Consider the following 21,145-nt stretch of genomic DNA (forward strand, 5'->3'; position numbering starts at 1 on the left):
AATACACAGAAATTTGCGTTAATTTTGTTAGGTTTGATAATGGCATATTATGTAAGAAAATGTCCATGTGTTTTAGAGATGCATGCTTAAGTATGCAGGGATAAAATGACACGATGTTTGAAATTTGTTTTAAAATACTTTAGCAAGAAAAGGGAGGCGAGAGTTAAATAAGTGTGGCAGAATCTTGATAATGGTTGAAGCTCGTGATGGGTCTATAGTGAGTCATTCTACAATTCTACTTCTGTGTATATTGGAAACTTCTCATTAAAATGAAGGCAGGGGTGGGGAGGAGGGAGGGGGTTGTCAAGAGAATTGAGAAAGTTTCCCTAGAATGTCTCTGAAAGAGTGCTCCTACCCGAATTCTCTAAGAACTTCCTCTGGAGAGCCAACTCAGGTGAACTCCCCAATTGTTTGCAGACTCGCCTATGTGCATATGTGCATTTTCCCCCAGGGGAAAAACATCCCCAGCTCTCAAGAGAGACTAAGAGGGGTCGTGACCCCTCCTCCCCCCCAAAAGATTAAGGACCCGCTACCTTAAAGACGAGAACCCTGTTTGAAGTCAGCGGTTCCTTTCACCTCAAACTGGTCCCTACCGACTGCGCCACAGGCCCGGTGCGGCTGTGTGGCGCTAACCTGCAGTTGCCCCACTACCACCACTCAGGTCCCTTTTCTTCACCTGTAAGATGGGGTTGCAGAGAGGTCGGTGTGGCGACAGCGAGGATAAGGCCGCGGGGAGGACTGGCCCCCAAGGCCGCTGGGCCGGGGCCTTGCAGGAGGCTCCCATACCTAGTGGTGCCTCGATGCTCGCCGGGATGCGCCCTCCGCGCCCCCACCCTCTCTGGCCCTAGAGTCCACCTCCCGCTTGGGGCGGCAATTTGTCTCCTTTTGAACCCCCCGCCCCCGACGGGTTTCCCTCTTTGATTCGCGGCCTGGAGGCTCCCCCCGCTTTGAAATGCAAACCCGCCTCGGCTGGGGCGGCAGGCGGCCCGGAGCTATAAAAGGCCTGGGTGGGGCGGGCGGCAGCAGGACTGGGAGTTCAGGTGTGCAGTTGCTCGTCGGGGCAGCCGGCTGCGGCGGCTCCAGGGCCCAGCATGCGCGGGCGGCCTCGCGGCCACCATGTACGTGGGCTATGTGCTGGACAAGGATTCCCCCGTGTACCCCGGCCCCGCCAGGCCCGCTAGTCTCAGCCTGGGCCCGCAAGCCTACGGCCCTCCGCCCCCGCCCCCTGGACCCCCGCAGTACCCTGATTTCACCGGCTACTCTCACGTGGAGCCGGGCCCCGTGCCCCCTGCAGCCTGGAGTGCGCCCTTCTCTGCGCCCAAGGACGAATGGGCTGCCGCCTACGGCCCGGGCCCCACGGCTCCCACAGCCAGCCCGGCCCCGCTGGCATTCGGGCCCCCTCCGGACTTTGGCGCGGTGCCCACGCCCCCGGGGCCTGGCCCAGGTCTCCTGGCGCAGCCCCTCGGCGGCCCAGGCACACCTTCCTCACCCGGAGCGCAAAGGCGGACACCCTACGAGTGGATGCGGCGCAGTGTGGCGGCTGGAGGCGGCGGTGGCAGCGGTAAGGATCCCTCTCTCGCTCTGGGCCTCCGAATGGTTCCCTTGGGCGCCAGCAGGTGCTGTCTGACCTCTGCCGTGGCCCTGCTTGGGTTCCAGAACGTGGCCCCCGACCACTCTCCCTGGAGGCTGTTCTCTCAATTTCCCCCTTCTGAATCCCGGCCTGCCAGAGCATTGGAAAGCACGACCTGTCTTTCCCTGTAGGTAGGGAACCTGAGACCCAAGCAATGAAGACAGACGCCCTGTAGGAACTGAACACAGGTCCCCAGACCTTTATCGTGGGGTAAACTTTTGGCAGCACTGGTCCAGGTGGTCATCTGCGCCTTGCACCCCTATCCCAGCCTCGGGACATACACTATATGTGTACACACACGTCACTTTCCTTTCCAGGTTTCAGTCCCCTATCCATATAATGAAGAGATTGGTGGGTCATATCCTTTGGGCTAAAAAAGAGCCTTCTTTGGTTAGATTCCTGGTGGTTGAGGGTCTCTACCTTACCATCCCAGGGCTCTCCCTGAACTCTTGACCCTGGGGGAGGGGACAGCAGCAGCAGTTGGGAAGGTGGCTGCTGTTTGGCTCCTGAGCCTGTGAACCTCCTGCCCCCAGGCAGGCCTCTCGGATCCACCCTCTTCAAAGGCAGGGGACAGGGCAGGACAAAGACTCAGCTTTAATAAGGGGCAGCCTGACCTCTTTATAGGTCCCCCCTTTGTCATGTAACAGGCTGGGCCTTGGCTCAGTAGTGACTCCTGTTGGCCGGAAAGTGAACATGATACCCCATTGTCCTGACTGTGTTTGGCCTGTCCTGACAAAGGCCACCTGGCCTTAGGGGCGGGAAGTTGGCCTGCCCACCCTTTGATGTCCAGCCCCTCCTCCCTTTCCCCCAGCTGGGAGTGAGCCTGGGCTTTCCCCACCTCCCCCTCCTCTCCCTCTTCACCCCCATGTCCCCCGACACGGACAGCTCATCTGGGGCAGATGCTGCGGAGAAGGTGATCAGCAGCTACAGGTCTGGCTGCAACTGTACCACCTCCTTGAGAGTTCCCGGAACACAGAACCTCCTATCTGCCTCCAGAGGCCTCAGAGGCCTGAGGTTTCTGCTGCAGCTGTGCCACTTGTCTCCGTGGCTAAATAATAACAGCTAATTCTTACAGAGCACCTAGTAATGCAGCAGGCTCTGATCTAAAATCTTTTCATCCTTATAACTTTATCATGGGGACTATTATCACCCCCATTTTCAAGATGAAGAAGCTATGGCATAGAGAGATGACAAAGTAGGGCAAATATAGTTAAACTTGTGTAACCAGTACATGGTGGGGCTGGGATGTGACCAAGCCTGTGCTCTAATCCTCTCAACAGAGTCCCTTAAATCGGCCATCTTTTCTAGGTCTCAGTTTTACCACCTGTGACATGAGCGAGAAGGGTCATTTGTTTGAGTTACAAAAGGACTCCTTTGAAAAATGTGGTGGAAAGCATAAATGTTCTCCCTAGGAAAAAAGAAAAAGTGTTTCCTAACTCGGCATACAATTTCAGGGGTTCCAAAGGCCCCTAGAAGCTTTATCTATAAACCTCAGTTGAGAATTTTACCTTAGAGTATATGAGAGAAAGCGTCTGGGGCCACTGACACTTGGGTCCTGCGGTTCTGTGTCTGTTCTTTGAAGAAGAAAGTCCACTGCCCTGCTCCTTTATTCCAGCTGCTACTTCCTTCTCATCAGCCGACTATGGAGATGGACGGGGAGGGTCTCCAGGGGCCTGTGGCAGTCAGAGGACTGGCAGGAGCCCTGAGGAGCTTCCAGGCTGTGTGATCTCAGGCAAATCCCGGCTCTCTGGGCACTGGAGCTGCCAAACCCAGTTCGGCTCGGGTCTGGAAAGTCATCTGGAAACTGTTGCCCTGGGCACATTGGAGGCCTAGGACTAACTCTGCCCAAAGGCGAACATTCTTTTACCCTCACTCCCAGAAAGTAGAAGGGCAGGCCAAGGGAGGCTTGGGGGTTCCCAAGGAAAGGGGCCACCCCTGGAGCCAGGCGAGAACCACTCTGCCTTTTGGAAGCTAGAAGCTGCTGCCTGTCCACTCAGGTGGAGTCTGAAGCTGACCAGTGCTCTTGAGGCGGGGGCAGAACTGGGTTGAGGTTACAGACCCTCCCTGAGAGAGAGGCCAAGCTCCTCTCCTCTTTGGCCTCAGTTTGTCCCTCTGGGGAATGAAGATGTGGGGTTTCCAGGGGTGTTTCCTGGGTAACACTGTTGTCTGGGACAGCAGAGGGAAGGTCAGTGCATGCCATCCCCCCTCAATGCTGCTGGTCCCTGATCTGATGGTATCCTTCCTGCCCCTTCTTTGCGTTCTGTGCTTCTAGCATTCTAGAATATCTGAGTGGACAGTTAGAGACCAGACATACAGATGGGAAACTGAAGCCTGGAGATTGTAAGGGAATGTTATAGTATCACACAGGTGGAGGCTGGGCTGGGCTGGGGTATATGTTGGATGAGTCAGTTAAAATTTTCTGATGGCTTCCCATTATATTTATGGCAAAATTTACACTTCTTCCTGAGGTCTACAAAGCTATGTGTGCTGCTACAGGCAGGTCTTATACTAGCTGTATTCCTTCTTCCAGGAAAACTCCTTGCAAGCTGCCTCACCTTTCAGGTCTTACTTAGCTTCATGGCCACTTCCTCAGAGAGGTCTTCCATGATGTTCTGAAGTCGGTTCTGAAGTCCCCCACATACCCATTGATGATCTTTGCCTTGTTTCATTACTTGCTTATTTTGTGTTTGTGTGGTGTCTATTCCCATTACTTTACTTACTTTGTGTTTGTGTGTTTGTGTGGTGTCTATTCCCACACCAACCCACCAAGGTAAACTACCATGAAGTCCAGAACCATGTTTATTTGACCCATGACTGTGTTTCCCTGATAGCTCAGGCGGTAAAGAATCCGCCTGCAATGCAGGAGACTGTGGTTCGATTCCTGGGTCAGGAAGATCTGCTGGAGAAGGGATGGGCTTCCCTTGTGGCTCGGCTGGTAAAGAATATGCCTACATATAAAGAATATGCCTACAATGTGGGAGACCTGGGTTCAGTTCCTGGGTTGGGAAGATTCCCTGGAGAAGGGAAAGGCTACCCACTCCAGAATTCTGGCCTGGAGAATTCCATGGACTGTTGCAAAGGGTCGGACATGACTGAGTGACTTTCACTTCACTGCTTTCTAGGCACCTAGCTCCGTGTGTGGCATTTAGTAGGTCCTCAATATTTTCTGTTGAATGAATGAACAGGGCAAGTGTGTGAGGGACAGTAAGACAGCTCTGGGAGAAGAGGGGAGAGATAAGATCTCAACCTGGAGATGGGACCCACGACTGTCCAGCTGAGCCGCTCATGCCAGTGGAAGCCTGGTTGCCCCTTTCTCCCTATTCCATGGGTGGTCAGTACTCTGTTCTTACCTGGAGAATTGGCGGAGCTGAGGCTGGGACTAAGATGCCAGTTTTACCTAAGGAGAGGGCAACAAAGCTTGGGAAGGTGCGAGAGAGGCTATTATGTTGTCCATAAACAAAATATTAGCCAGTTCTGAGTGATGACTGTCACTTGACTGAGGCCAGGATAGGAAATGACTGCAAGCAGCTCTATTTTTTTTGTCTTCCCCTTTTGCAACTATAAATATTTTCTTTAGGAATGTTATAAATCATCCTGTAACAAAGGTTCAGTCTCTGATTCACTATCAATAAATAGTTTTTCACAGGTTAATGGCCCATTGGTGTGGCTGAAGTCTCATACAAGTAGGGAAATGTCCACTCAGGTGATAAGACTCTTGTAGCAGGGTTTGGATCTTGGTCCAACTTCTCCAGCTGTCAGACAGAGAAACTGAGGCCCATGGAAGGGATGAACCCTCTTCCCCCCACTACGTTCCAGGCCTTCTCCCTTGGCCCATAGCATCAGCCACCAACCTGGCCTCTCACCTTCAGCCTCTCCCCAGTACACTGCTGCTGCTGCTGTTTAGTCGCTAAGTTATATCCAACTCTTTTTAATTCCTTGGGCTGTAGCCCACCAGGCTGTAGCCTACCACAGCTCCCCTGTCCATGGGATTTTCCAGGCAAACATACTGGAATGGGTTGTCATTTCCTCCTCCAGGGGATCTTCCTGACCCACAGATCGAACCTGCATGTCCAGTGTCTCCTGCATTGGCAGGCAGATGCTTTACCACTGAGCCCCCTGGGAAGCCCCCCTACTGCCCTCAGTTCAGTTCAGTCGCTCAGTCGTGTCCGACTCTTTGCGACTCCATGAATTGCAGCACACCAGGCCTCCCTGTCCATCACCAACTCCCGGAGTCCACCCAAACCCATGTCCACTGAGTCAGTGATCCCATCCAACCATCTCATACTCTGTCATCCCCTTCTCCTCCCGCCCTCAATCTTTCCCAGCCTCAGGGTCTTTTCAAATGAGTCAGCTCTGACCTTGATGTCCTCTAAACCAGGGGTCTCCAACCCCCTGGTACTGGTGTGTGGCCTGTTAGGAATGGGTGGCACAGTAGGAGGTGAGCGGTGGGTGAGCAAGCAAAGCTTCATCTGCCATTCCCCATTGTTCACATTACCCCCTGAACCATTCCCCACGCCCATACTTGGAAAAATTGTCTTGCATAAAACCAGTCCTTGGTGCCAAGGTTGGGGGCGGGGGCACTGTTCTAAACCACTGCTGGATTTACCTTCTCAAAGCTCATCCCCTGCTCAAGAGCATCCCATGGCTCCCCACTGCCATGGAATTGCCCTTTCGTTTTATACCGTTCAACTGCTGTAATGAAAATCCAGCCCCATTTCAAAGTCCTCTTGAGAACTAGCCCCAACCCACTCTTGAAGCCACTTTCCCATTAGTTTGTTGAAATACAGATATGCTTACCTGGGACAGTTAAGAGTCCAGCTTCAGAGCCTCAAGCCTGGAATTGTATTTCTGTTAGAAGCTGCATTAGCTGCAGTCAAATTGATGTGGATCATTTCTCTAAGCCTCAGCTTCTTCCACTGTGATATTAAGATGATAACAGGATTACACCTTGAAGCAATGGTTCCTGTAAAACACAGCCCTGAGCCTGGCATACAGTAGGTGCTCAGTGTACTGGTGCCTGTGACCATCTCTACCTGTCATTAGCAGGTACATGAGAGCACATACCTCATACTCCCTGCCTCTCTAGTGTGGATTCCTTGACCTGAACTGTCCTCCTGTATCTTTACCAGGTCAAATGCTGCTTCTCCAAGGCCACCTCCTCTAGGAAGCCCTCCTTGGTCCCCTCCCTCCAAGCACTGTATCAGATCCTTGTTTGAACATTTATCACTGACTGTCTTGTTGATCTCTGCCATCTACCATCTGTTATCCCCTCAAGGAACAGTCCTAGTCAGTCTCATCCTTCTCATCATGCCTTGTACATAGTAGGAGCTCATGATAAAGCTAATAACTGTGACATCGGCTGAGTCTCTACCACGTGCCAGGCATTGTGTCAAAAACTCCGCATGGGTGATCTCATTTAAGTCTCATAATAACTGTAAGAGGTGTGAGGATCTATTATTAGCTTCATTTTTACAGACTGAGTTAATGAGGCTCAGAGAGGGTAAGTGACTTGCCAAAGCTCACACGGCCAGGTTTGCTGCTGCCCAGGGTTCAAACCTAGCCTCTACAGCCTGATGACCATCTATCACATGAAGCAACACCCTCAGAATGGGAGCCCAAGCCCCCCTCCCCATGTGCATTCCAGTCCAGGTGGGGAAAAGGAGGCCAGTCAGTGATGAGCTGTAAGAGGCTGAAGGGGGAGGATGGGCACAGCAGGCTGTTTAAAACCGGTTCTCCAGGCAGAAGCTCCATTCAACACCTCGTCTCTCAGATGTAGCTGGGAAGGGGGGGAATGACCCAGTTAGAAGGTGGCAGAAGGCTTTTTTTGGTTGGGTGTTTTCCCCCCACTTTGCAGATATTGCTGCCGAGAGCATGGGGAGTTGTTCTGAAGGACCGAAACAGCTTTATTAGCAGCAAGCCTCTCTCATTGGTGGAAATTATCTTCATGAGATGCCTCTCAAGTTTCTGTCCCAGAGTTTTTGGGACCTGGAAACAACATATATGTCTGGAGTCAGGTCCATCACCATGTTAAGAGGCTAAGCTCTTCCCCTGCCATACTTGCCCCTCAGTCTTATAGGGGTGCCCCACAAAGACCCCTCAGCATCAACAGAGGGAGGGAACAGGTGTCAGTGGAAGCCAAGACTGACCCTCCAGGCTCCGACGTCTTCCCATTGCTCTCAAAGTCAAATCCAAGCCCCTCACCCTAGGGCTCAAAACCCTGCTAGCCTTTTCAGCCTCTCGTGCCTCTCTCATTCATTCATGAGGCAGGCAGGTGGTGCTAGTCTCTGAGTCTTTCTTCTGTTCTGCTAGGTGCTGGGGATTCCTGCCAGGGCAAGGCACACGGGGTCCCTCGGGGGTCTGGCCCTCTGTTGCTACTCTCTCTGCTTTAGGGCCTTTGCACATGCTCTTTTGGCTTCCTGGGATACTCTTCCCCATTGGTGACATAGAGACCTCCTTCTCAACCATCAGATCTTGGCTTAGATGTCATCTCCTCCAGGACACTTTCCTCAAGCTAAATAAAGTAGGCTCTCTGCCCCCTGCCACCCCACCCCCACATCTTAATCATAATAACTGTAAGAGGTGTGAGGCTATGCTCTGAGCTCCATGCTTCCTTTCCTTCACACTAATCACAGTTTGTAACTATTTCTTATGCTGGTTTGTTTTTAATCCACCCCCACCCTTGAAAGTGGGAATGAACCATTTAACAAATAAGCACCAAGCACTTCCCATAGTAATAATAATATGCACTGCCATCTATTGAGTACTCACTGTGTTTCAAATGCAAGTATTTTTGACCCCAGAACAACACATTTCTCTATTAGAGCAGTGGCTGTGACTAAGGCTGTACGAACAGTGGAGTTAGACAGAAGGATGTCCTTTGGAGGTTAAGCCAACCAGCTGATGGATGGGATGTGGGGAGCAGGGAAATTGCCACCTAGGCTTTTGGCCTGAGTGGCTGGAGGAGAGGGGCCATTTACTGTGAGGAGAAGGCCAGGAAGCAGTGAGTCTGTGTTAAGTTTAACAAGGATTCATCAAGTACTCCCTGTGTGTGTGTCTGGCACAGTTGTAGAACCAAATGAGCAAGATGCATGGTCTCTGCCATCATGGAGCATGTATGGAGCCAGGAACCAAGGGGAAGGGATTTGCTAAGGTCCCGCGGTGAGCATGAAAAGGGCTGGGGTCCACAGCTCCTCCCTCCCTGCACCTCTGCCCCAGATGTGATTCTTCAGGACCCACACCTGCGGACGATTAAGCAGGGACCTCACCTCCAGACCAGAGAAGGGTGGCCAGGGTAGGGCAGAGGCCTGGAAACTCCACCAGGAGACAGTTGAGAGGCTGCAGGTTGTTCAGCCCAGAAGACAGAGGGATGCAGTTGCTGCTTGTAACTCTCAGAAGGGCTGTTCTAGGCCAGAGGTGCCCCCTATTTCTGGTGCCACTTGTGGAAAATCCTAGGAAGAATATAACTGGGTGATGAACGCAAGGACAGGCAGGCTGCTTTGCAGATAGTCCAAGCAGTCGGGTTAGGTATATGCTATGAGGGTGTGGGCGTCTGGACTTTGCTGGGAGTTTGGTCTAGCTGTGTTGTCCAATAGAACTTCCTGTAATGATGGCTCTGTATCTATACTGTCCAGTGTGACAGCCATTAGCTACAGGTGTCCACTGAGCACTTGCTATATATATGGCTAGCATGACTAAAACACTGAATTTTTAATTCTATTTAATTAATTTCAATTTAGGTAGCCACATGTGGCTAGTAGCTGTCATATGGGACAGCGCAGGAAAATTCCTCTCCAGAGTTCCTAGCATGGTAATCCATTTCCGATGTGCCCCTTATTCTCCACTGAGGATTTTCTGGCCTCTTTTGAATCTGCAGTCATCATCTTTTTGGCTCTGCATCATCCTCTTCTTCCCCCTGCTCCCCTTCTTCCTTTCCCTCTTATCCCCCTCCTCCCTTCCCCTCTTTCTTTTTCTCTGCTGTCACAGATAGCTTTTATTAATATCTTATTAAATACATGATCACATCTACTCTCCACAGCTTCCATGTCTGAAGGAGGCATGCCTGTCCTCATTTCGCAGATGAGTAATGGGATTCAGAAACGTTCAATGACTTGCCTGGGTCCCCACTGCTAGCCCATGGCCGGGCCGGGTTAGAATCATCAGGTCTGTTTGACTATGAACTTTCTGTCCTCTTCACTGCCTGCCATAGTCGAGTCAGATTGGGGACCTCCTTGAAGAAGATAGGTGAGGGGAAGATGCAGAGGCAGCCTGGGAGGAGGAGGGGGAGGTGCTGACTGAGCTTAGTGCCTAGGAAGGAGGGTGACAGTGGGGTGGAGAAGCTTGCCTAAGCCTGCAGGGCCCCTGAGTGTGGCTGGTCTGGCCATCCTCTCATCTCTCCCCCACACCCATGCTAGCGTCACTCCTGCTCCAGGAAAGAGCAGGAGTGAATGAGGAGTCGTGCTAGAGCAGCTAGGACTGGCAGAGCAGCCAAAACAAGGACTAATCATGGGCCCAATAGAGAGCCTCATGGCCCAGGGAGGATATCCATCCATCATGGAACTGGGCGACAGAAGTCTACCCACTGGTCATACACATGGGGAAACGGTTCCAAGCCGAACCTCACATGTCCAGCTGGTGGCTCAGCCAGACCTCCCCACCCCCAGGCAATGTTCTTTGCCCTGAGGGCCCCCATCAGGCGGCATTCCTCCTTCTCCCAAGGGATCCCTCCAACATCCGCTTCTACAAATAGCTCGGTTCAGCTTGTTGTCTCCATAGCTCTTTGCCCTTTGCAAACTGCTTTCAAATCCATTCTGCTCCCCAGGGGGAAGGGAAGCCCAAAGAAGTTCAACCACTTGTTAAATCCATTAGCTAAGGATGCAGACCTGGGCCCATGGGCTCAGAGCTACAGAGAAGTTCAGAATCTACAGGGCCCTGGGAGCTGACACCAAACCTTCTTCTGCTGCATCGGAGAAACAGGCCCAGAGGGGAGAAGGGACTTATTTATGGCCACACAGGTGGCACAGCACCGGGACATACTTACTTCAGCTGGTGATTCAGAATCCCCTCTGGTAAGCTTGTTAAAGATGGCAGAGAGACCAGGATGCAACAGGCCTGCGAGCTTGTGAATATGTATTTTTAACAAGCATCCATGCCTGCCTGTGTGCATTTCTCTGTGTCTGTGTATGTCTGTTGGGTGTGGGGGATTTTGATGTACGGCCAGTGGGGTTGGACCACACAGAGAGGGGTCATGGATTTGTGTTCCAAGCTCTGAGGGCCAGAGCTGGCAGTGTCATCCCTCAGGGCCACAGTCTCTAGCAGGAAGAGGTCAAAGGAAGTGCTGACCCAGAGGCCACTTGATTTTCTGGGAGCCACCAACACTGCTCTGGGGGCAGAGGCTGAACTCTGTCCTTGCCTGGCCCAGGCTGGATGAGGAGGCCCCACTGCAGACCGCCAGGCTCCTGCCCGCACCCTCCAGCTGGGCAGACTTTGTTTCTAGACTCTCAGACAGGGAAATCAGTCTTAGAATTCTTTCAGCAATAATAACAAATATAATCAGAGCATCAACAAACATTGGGAACTTCATATTTCCAAGTTGGAAGGGACCTTATAAATAAATGGTCTCATCCAACATACAATCCATTGCTTAGATCCATTTCCCAGCATCCCTGCCATATGGTTATCCCACCATGGAAATCATTAGGATCTACCTTTCCCTGCATGCCTACTATGTGTTCGGTATATGCTAGGCATCATTCATCCATCCATCTCAAGTGATCCCCTATATACTCAGGGTGGCAGTTAATTATAGGAGACCTTACACTGGGTGATAGGTTCTAGTGCTGTTTCTAAAACTAGACAGACCTGGGCCAGGTCCCACCTGCAGATGTGCAGACCTTGCTGGGCCTCAGTGTTCTCATCTGTAAACTAGGGCTAACATCTGCACAGCTTCATAGGTTATTGAGAGACGTATACAAAGTTCTTGACACATGGACATATTGGCTGTTATTAGAATAATTATTGCCATTTTGTAGATACAGAACACGAGGCTCAGAACCCAGCCAGTGAGAAGCTGGACAGCAAGCCCTAGAGGTCTGCCTGCCCAAACAACCACAAGTCATGGTCACCTGGAGAGCTGTTCAAGTATCAAATCCCCGAGCCCGATTTTAGTCCCCCTGAGTCTGAACTTCTGGGCCAGAATCTGTGCTTTTAAAAGGTTCCTCAGGCATTTGAGGCTGCTGGTCAGGAGTCAGGACATTTAGCCTGGAGCTTTCAAGGGCCTCTGCTGTGCATACTTTAGGGGTGGGGAGCTTGCTAACCTCTATGGCAGCCTGATGCATATGGATGGACCGTTCCTAGCATCCTACAACCAGAGCAGAGAGAAAGACTCTCATTTGGAGAGTTATCCAAGGCTCTTCTCCTCCCATGCTTCACCCCTAAGAGCTGGTGGGGGGACTCCCACCCTCTCTCCCACCTACGTGCCCTGGCATCTGGCCCAGAGGGTTATTCATTAGGTGACTGGGAGTGGCCTGGCCCCCATCAGACACCTGTTATAGGAGTCCGGACTTCCCTCTTAGGCCCAGTGTCCCAAAGGCCTGTAAATCATTCATCCTGGGCCCTTTCCCTGCCCCACCGTTGTCACGCACCTCCCTGCTCCCTCCCTCCTGGGCCCCCAGGGTGGCACAGGTGATAACGGGAGGGCAAATGAGGGTTGCTCACAGCAGTGGGGAGTTCTGGCCCAGAGTTGGGACTGGAGCCCAAGGCGCCTGATTGTCATTAAAAATACAAATTCACATCTTCAGGGGGTGAAAATGCAAATACCCCAAAGACTCCCTCCTCCCTGTGGCTTCCCAGGCTTCAGTCCTTTCTCCAGGCAGCCCCGATACTGGCTTCCTGTATATTCTTTCAGAAAGAACTCTATGGGTGTACAAACATGTTTGAGTATGTGTGTGTGTGTATTCCATTTTTATATGAAAATAGTAACATATTATTCACACCATTTTGCCTTTTAAAAAACGTAATGTTTTTAGAAATTGCTCCATGTTGGCACATATAGAGCTTTATAATTTCTTCTTGATGACTGCCTAATGATCCTCTCCATGGATGTACCATCTCTTATTAACTAGTCCTGACTCACAGACATGTACATTGTTCTTAACTCTTGTACTATCTGAAACAGCTACCTCTCTGGGCAGTTTTCTGTGGGATCACTCCCTGGAAGAGGGATTCAGGAGTCAAAGGGCATGTGCATGTTAAATGAGACTGAGATCACCAAGTTGGGCTCCAAGGAGGACATTCCCGTTATCACCCTCTGGCCAGCAGACGGGACTTTCTGGTTCCTGGACCACACAGTATGATTTCAAACATTTGGTTCTTTGGCAGAGCCATTTTTTCAGCAATAAATTGTGTGCTTTGAGCAACTTCCTCAGATAGAAGTTGGTCTCTGGGTTCCTGAGCCCACCAGCCCCTCTCTTGGGTCCAGGAGGCTGCAACAGGTCCTGGGTCTTCACTGGCAGCCTTGCTAGAGGTGCAACTATGCAGAGAGGAGTAACTATGCAGCCAGAACTCCATCTCTTGTCTAGTTCCTGCTGCCCTCAGAGTTGGGGGAAAGAACTCAGGCTGGAGGTCAGGAAACCTGAGCCCAGATTGATACCACTACCAGGCAGGATGACCCTCAGCAAGTGCCCTTTTCTGAATTTTTATTTCCCCCATCTATGAAATGGGTATAATGGATGCCCACTTGCTCATCAGGGAGAATAGGAGTGAAGGTTGGATGCCTGAGGAAAAGGGTGTCTTTATAATCTCTCAGGCTGAGGTCTGGGTGGGCAGGAAGCTTCCATCCGCTACTGCCAAAAGTGAATCTTTTTGGCATTTTCAACCTGAGGGCCATCCAGGCCCAGCCAGGACTTTTGGGGATCTGCCCTCACCATGGTCTAAACCCTCTCTTCCAGAAATACAAGTAGACGATGGGCCTGCCATTTGAGCTTCTATTGCCAATGCTTAGAGGGCCATATAGCAGGCTCTGTGGACCCCAAATCTGGTGGGATGAGGAGCTGCAGGCCTGGTAACTGCCTGGGGCTTCAGTAACCCTGAATGTACAGGGAGTTTGGACTAAAAGAACTTACAAGGCCTCTCTTATTTGGACCTCTGGCTGCTGTATAACCATTCGGAATGTCAGTATCTTCATCTATAATGTAGGAGGAGACTGAACTTCTATGACCCTTTCTGGCTTTGGCCCAGTGAACCCAGCGGGGCTGTGGGTTCAGAGATCTGCTGGGTTCCAGCGGTGGTGGCATTAGGCAGAATTGTTTTTGAGCTGGCATTGAATTTTCTAGGTCAAGAAGGGGCCCCATCTGGAGCCAAGGCCTCGGCAGCCGCTCCCTGGTCCCTTTCCTGGGTTAGGCCTGGCTGAGGGCCGGGGCTGTCTCGTGCTGTGTCGGGCAATGGGCTGAGGTCAGTGGTTGTGGAAGAGTCCAGTGTGGTTCTGCTCCTCTGGCAGGAAACTCAAGGGAAAGAGCCCAGGAACATCTGCCGTCTCCTGTTCTCCACAAACCATTTGGCTCTTGGAGAGCCCAGCACTGTCCTGCCAAGCTGTGTGGGCTGGGTGGGGAAGGCGGAGGCTGGAACAGTGTGGGGGGGTAGTTAGCACAGGGGTGCTGAGGGACAGGCAGGCCCAGAGCTGGGACCACGGAGATGAAGGTCAGGTTGTTGTGGGGGCATCTGGGTGAAGTGGGAGGGGGGTCGATGGTTATGCAGACCGGCCATGCCCTGGTGGGATGCAGGGGCGAGTCTGAAAATGCTTGCATGTGCCTCCTGGTCATAGCCACGTGTTGTTTCTTACAAAAGGACACTGGTATTGAGTCAGGCCCTCACAGCAGCCCAGGCCAAGCATGACTCTTTAATAGTCTCTCCAGACAGACCTCTGATCCCAGCCTGAAAGAGATCCCTGACATTAACCCATCCAATTCCTGGTCCAAGGCTGAGTTTCATGTGGAAGCCAAGATACCACCTCTTTCTCCTTTCACCACCTTCTTATGGCAGGTCTCCCCACACTTCCCCTTTCTCACCAGTCTGTTCTCTATCCAGCAGCCAGAGGCATCTTAAAACCTACATCAAACCTCATGTCTCCTCTGCTCAAAACCCTGTAACGGCTCCTGTCCCAGACAGAGCAAAACCCAGACCCTTTCCATGGCCTGTGGGCCTTGCATGACCTGCCCACCCCCTCTGCTCACTGCATCCTGGGTGCACCAGCCTTCTCACTTTTCCTCCCTCTTCAGACAGCAGGCACGTCCCCACCTCAGGGCTTTTGCACCTGCTGTTCCCTCTGCTTGGGCACCTCTTTCCCAGATAGCTGCATCGCTCTTTCTCACTTCCTTTAGATCTTTGCTCAAGCTCCCCTTCAAGGTAAGGCCTTCATGGACCACTCTGTTCAAAATCATAGCCTCTCTCCTCCCTAAATTCCCAGTCCTTCTTTTTTCTCTGAAAAACTTTTCATCAATTAACATATCAATAATTTTCATATTTTTTATTTTTACTCATCTTCCTTCATTAGAACCTAAGCTTCAGGAGGGCAGGGACTTTTAATTCGGCTCCCTGCTGTACCAGGGACTTGGCCCACAGCAGGAACTCGGTAAATATCTGTGGGCTGGCCTGAGCACTCCTGCTGTGTGCCTGGGCTCAGGCTGGAGTGTGAATGGCTCCAAGCAGACTAGCCCCCCCGGTGTGCAGCCCCAGCTCAGGGCTTCGTGTCTAGAACCAAGGTCTTTTGAGGAACCTGACAGGTCCTGGGGAACAACCAGCAGCCCCAATACTTTCTGTCTGATTGTTTGGCCAGCAACCAACAGGCATTCAACAGGAAGTGAGGAGCATATACCCCAGTGCAGTTCTGAAAGCTTCCTGCTTCTAGCCTCTGGCTGCGGCGGCCCTTCCTGCTCTCTCCACCACAGGAGAGAAGAGCAGCCGATGTCTCTATCTCAACCTACCCCTGCCGCCAGGTGTTCCTCCAAGGATCCCCGAATTAGAACCACCTGGGGAGCTTGTGAAAAATGCAGATTCCACCCCAAGGCTTTCGAGTTTACATGCTCAGTGACGCTCTGGAAGCTGTGTTTTTCACAAGTTCCCCATGTGTCTGTTGTGCAGCCACACCTGGGAACTGGTGCATAAGAGCTGGTGGGCCTGGCAGTCAGAGGAGGGCTCTGGGTCAGCAGACCTGGCTGAAACCCCAACTCCACCTGCAGCTTGCTGGGTAACCCTGGGCAAGTTGCATCCTGTCTCTGAGCCTTGTGCTCAGTCGCTCAGTTGTGTCCAACTCTGCGATCCCATGGACTGTAGCCTGTCAGGCTCCTCTGTCCGTGGGATTCTCCAGGCAAGACTACTGGAGTGGGTTACCATGCTCTCCTCTAGGGGATCTTTCTGACCCAGGGATTGAACCCACATTCTCTCATCTCCTGCATTACAGGCAGATACTTTGCCTGCTGAACCATCGAGGAAGCCTGTCTCTCAGTGTTAGGGACCCCAGATGGGCATGAGAACAGTGCTTGACTCCCAAGTTGGGAGTCTCCAAGCCTGATTGTTACTCTCTCAGCGTTCTTCTTCAGGGGTCCTGGATTGCCCTTCCCCCTGGGAGCCCTGCCTTGGCCTTTTGCAGGCTCCTCTCCCCACTCACCTCTCCTCCTGGCACTTCTGCTTCTCAGGTAAGACCCGCACCAAGGATAAATACCGCGTGGTCTATACCGACCACCAGCGCCTGGAGCTGGAGAAGGAGTTCCACTACAGCCGTTACATCACCATCCGGCGGAAATCAGAGCTGGCCGCCAGCCTGGGGCTCACTGAACGGCAGGTGTGTAGGGCCCCTACTTCAGCCACAGGAGCAGTGCTGCAAGTCTGGCCTCCAGGCTACCAGGCAGATTATGGAGCTCAGTCAAGGGAGGACAGAGAGGTTGTCTCCTGGCCATGATCATACAAACACAACAGAAACTGAGCTGCTGCCATAAATCCCCTGGCCAATAGAACCCAATATCCCTGGGCACCAATAGGGGGATAGGGGGTCTGATTAATTCTAGGCTACAGTGGGCTTTGATCAGTGCTGTTTAAATCCAGAGGGAGCAGTCACAGGGAGAACAGGGAAGGCTTCCTGGAGGAGGGGTGTTAGAGCATGGCTTTGGAAGATGGAGAGGAAGAGGGTTACAGAAAAAGTTGTCTTAAGAGTAAAGGAGCAGGGCTGGAGGGGTGGGTTTGGGGGTGGGAGGGAGGCTCAAAAGGGAGGGGATATAGGTATACTTATGACTGACTCATGTCGCACAGCAGAAACCAACACAACATTGTAAACCAATTATCTTCCCATTAAAAATAAATAAAACTTAAAAAGTAAAGTAGAAGGATGGAGGAGCAGCTGCAACTGCCATATCTTGCTGGGCAGAATAAAAAAGTATTACAGGTACTTCAAAACAAACAGAAACAAAAAGGCAGGGGAACAGGCTCCAGGAGGGGAGAACATGTTCAGGGTACATGAGCAGTTGGGGCAGCTGGAGCCGGAGGGAAGCTCCAAATGCCACATCGAGAAACAAGAGCTCCACTGCCCTCTCTCTTCCTCTTGCTCTGCCGTTCAGTCTCCATACCACCTGCCCCATCTCTGTTCTCTGACCCCACAGGTGAAGATCTGGTTCCAAAACCGGCGGGCCAAGGAGCGCAAAGTGAACAAGAAGAAGCAGCAGCAGCAGCCTCCACAGCCACCCCCGCCAGCCCATGACATCACCCCCACCCCCGCAGGGCCACCCCTGGGGGGCCTGTGCCCCAGCTCTGCCAGCCTCCTGGGTGCCTCCTCCCCAGTGCCTGTCAAGGAGGAATATCTGCCATAGCCCCTGGACCAGCCTTGTGGGCCGGGGCCCTTGAGGACTCAGGTGCTGGGCATGTGGCTCCTGTCGGGGCCCAGGAGTCTGAGTCCCAAGCCACACCACTGACCTTCTGTGTAACCCTGGACAAATCACCCACTGACTCCCTGCATCCCCTGGGCCCATCCATGCAGTGAACCTTTTCCCGCTTTGGTATTCTAGGCCTCAGGGGGATAAGGGCACCTGGGGTGGGAAGTCTTAATCCCCAGGGGGCAAGGTGAGGAGGGGCTAGCTCCTCCTCCATAGGCTCAAAGGTGGGAGGCCATTGTAGGGACCAGACTCCTGGAGAAAGGAGATGGAATCCAGAGAAGATGGTTTGCAGACCATGACCTGAGGGGTCCAAGGGAAGGGTGTCAGCTGCCACCTGCCTTTTCCTGCAGGCTCAGGTCTACTTGCCTCCCTCATCACATGCCTCGAACCCTCTCCTTGTGGGATGCAAAGCACAAAGCCCACAGGATTGAGCCTGGACAAGAGATGACCATCCTCTCTGAGCTACACAGCATATCCCCTCACACCCATTCTCAGTGGGGTTTCCAGATTGTGGGGAGGCCCCTGCAGGGGACATAGGGGCAGAGTCTACCCTACCAAGTTTCTACCAACCCACCAGGCTGTCCCTTGGGGACCAGGCCTCAGAGAGCCCCCAGAGGACTTTCTCTGAACCAAACAGACCTCACAACTGAGCAAGTGTGTTGCACAGAGAATGGAATCTCTTGGATGCAGCTTCAAGAATAAACTTTTTTTTCTCTTTTTAAAAATGTATAAAAATCATTATAAATAGCATGAAAGGAAAATATTTAAAAAGTGTAAATCATCCTCATCCTTCTCAGCAACTGCATAGTCCCTCCTAGTCTAAGCAGGCATACAACAAGGTCACCTTTAAAACACATTTGAAAGATCAAAGCATGACATCATTAGAGTAAGTCTATGAGACTATGTCAAATTTTAAGTCCATTTGGTAAGCAGAATCATCAGATTCAATCTTTCAGTCTTTCAAATTTTTCAAATACTCAGGGATTTCGTTTAACAGATGACATTCGTTGGGTACTCCTACGTGCCAGGCATGGCTGGACCTGCCCCCAGAATTCCCAGTCTGAGCTATGCTTTAGGTATCAGGGGAGCAGAGCATCCAGGGAGTCCAGAGAGAGCTCCCAGCTTATCTTGGAGGATCTGGGAAGGCTTCCTGGAGAAGGTGATGTTTGAAGTGTGGCCTATAGGACTCGTGGGTGTTGTTAAGCCAAGATGGAGGAATGGTTAAAAAAAAAAAAAAAAAGATTATGAGCAACATGAGCTTGAAGTCTACTTTTTAGAAACTCTGGAGAAGAGCTGCTATTTTCAGCTCCCTTTCAGAGGTGGAGAGGAGTCTGTTGCCTGGGGCCTTCACTCCCTAGAGGGATCCAGTGCCAGCTGCCTGCCCCTCTGTTTACTGTTCTGGGAGGTGGCCCAGCCATAAAATCCGTGTGCAGCCTGCCTGCCTGCCCTTTGCCCCTGGGGCACATGACAGCGCGAGGTAGAGCTAGTCCCCACGTGAGTCCCTGAGGAGCAGGGGCTCTGCTCTCTCCTCCTCCTCCTGGTGGCCTGGGAGGCATCAAGGCTTAACTGAGGATGGTGGACGTCTAAGGCATGGGGACCTGGTGGAACCAGGGGAAAGGACCAGGCTTCCAGGAGCAGAGGAAGAAGATTGGTGGCAGGGTGGCTAGCAGGGATTGAATATAGTTTTCTGATCTTCAGAAATGTTTGCTGTGTGACCCTCGGGGAATTGCTTCCCCACTCAGCCTCATTTTCCCATCTGTAAGATAAAGGAGCTTGTTCATCAAGGAAAAAAAATGGCTCTGGTCAAGTAAATTTGGGAAGTCCTGCAGACTCAACCCTTCTGGGATAGTCACAGAGGTGTATTAACACATCAAAGACTGACAAGTCCCACAGCAAAGAAACTCCCTGAATTTTCTTTAATCCAGCCTTCCTCATGCTTCACTGTCGAGGAGACCCCTACCAGCACCTACCAGCACCCCACAGAACACTGTGTGCTCTGGAGTGAGGGGCTGGAGGGCCATGCTTCAGCTGTGACTCAGTGTTTAGTTAGCAAGTTTGTTGTCACAAGGCCTGGACTCCAGCTTGCCTGCTTCCAAGCTGTGAGACTTCAGACAAGTTACTTAGCATCTCTGAACCTCAGCATCCCCATGTGTCAAATGGAAATAAAATACTCTAAGCTGTCTCAGAATTGTGTTTAGCACAGGGCCTGGCATGCAATAAGTCCTGTGTTTTAGCCACCTGCTCCCAGGGCTGCTATATCCTAGGGTGAGACACTGGCAGGCCTGATTGATGCTCTAACTACCCCTGCCCCCAGGGCAGAGGACAGATTGTGACTGGGAGGATCTGAGGCAGGATAAGCCTGTCCCCAGCCACAGGAAGACCTCCGTGGGGCTGGAGGTCAGTCGCCAGGCCTGGCAGGCTAGAGGAGTTGCACCTGCTGTCTACTGGGAAGTCAAGGGGTTGGGTGGGACCTGCAGATTGGGCTGGCCATCACCTTTCAACTGCTGTTTGAGCTTCATGGAAAAGGAAACTTTGATCTAAGACAACTTCCAAGCCATGTCTTGAGCTGCCATGTGAGATAATACATTCCCTGCCACACAGAGAGTTCCGGGTGTTGTAATGGCTCAGGAAAAGTACCCCTCAAGTACTGTCAGACCCTGCAGTCACGCCAGTGCTAAGAGGTTTTTGGGTTTTCCTATCAGGAATGACCTGGTGCTGCTTCTGCTTTGCATATAGTGACTTTATGCTTCCCCCCTGGCTGGGTGGCAGGCCCTGAGTTGGTATTAGAGATGGGGAAAGTGTGGAGGCAAAAGTGAAATCTGGCCTGGCCTGGCTGTGCAAGGCTCAGGGCCTAGTCATGGCCTCTAGCACATCTGAAACATGTATGTTAGCGCTACATTTCTGTAGACCCCTAACACTGTGTTGAGAACCTGAGTCTTGTGGACGAGACTGCGTCACTGACTGCCAAGAGCCTGGTGTGGGCTGAGCGGAGAGGGCCACAGATCAAGACTAGGGAGGGACTTGAGGCTGGGAGTGGAGTATTCACAGAGATGAGGTCTCTAGCCAGGAAGCCAGCCTGACTCTAAGTGGAAGAGATGCCCAACCAGTGGGACACAGAAGCTGGGAGCAGAGCAGGTGTAGGATGGGGCGGCTTCAGAGGGTATGGCCGCTCCAGAACTACTTTCTCTGAATCTCACCAGATGGACTAGCAGTCTGGATCCTCATCTTTCACAGTCACCACTGGCCGGTGTAACAAAACACATGCTCTTCAGAGATAAAGTCTGAACATTTAAGCAAGCTAAAAATGTTTATTTATATGCATTTAAAAATATCTTCCTATATAATAAAAGGAAGTACATTTTCATCTCACATTTTTTTTAAGTCCAGTACATATCCCCATTTTTCTGGTTTGATGTGAGACTAAGAAAAATTAAGGAGAGGAAGAGGGAAGGGGAAAAGGGAAATAGATTATTTATTAGGTTTGGATTCCTAACTAGTTATTTTGCCAAGTGGTACCCAAGTTTCCCCTTGGAGGGGGAGGGGGGTTGTGTTGAGAACAGCTGTCAAATGTGCTCAGTGGCAGAACTCATGGCCAGTTGCA

The 21,145-nt window shown here is 51.7% G+C and overlaps 1 protein-coding gene across 1 annotated transcript; it reads left to right on the forward strand.

Moving 5' to 3' along the window:
• Nucleotides 1-1,116: 1,116 nt before the first annotated feature.
• Nucleotides 1,117-17,481, forward strand: CDX1 (caudal type homeobox 1). Its single transcript, XM_052644346.1, has 3 exons — nucleotides 1,117-1,561; nucleotides 16,318-16,463; nucleotides 17,275-17,481. Exons 1-3 carry the CDS (start codon nucleotides 1,117-1,119, stop codon nucleotides 17,479-17,481), a joined length of 798 nt encoding a protein of 265 aa, XP_052500306.1.
• The last annotated feature ends 3,664 nt before the right edge of the window (nucleotides 17,482-21,145 follow it).

The sequence above is a fragment of the Budorcas taxicolor genome, chromosome 7, assembly GCF_023091745.1.
Source record: "Budorcas taxicolor isolate Tak-1 chromosome 7, Takin1.1, whole genome shotgun sequence".
Classification (NCBI taxonomy): Eukaryota; Metazoa; Chordata; class Mammalia; order Artiodactyla; family Bovidae; genus Budorcas; species Budorcas taxicolor.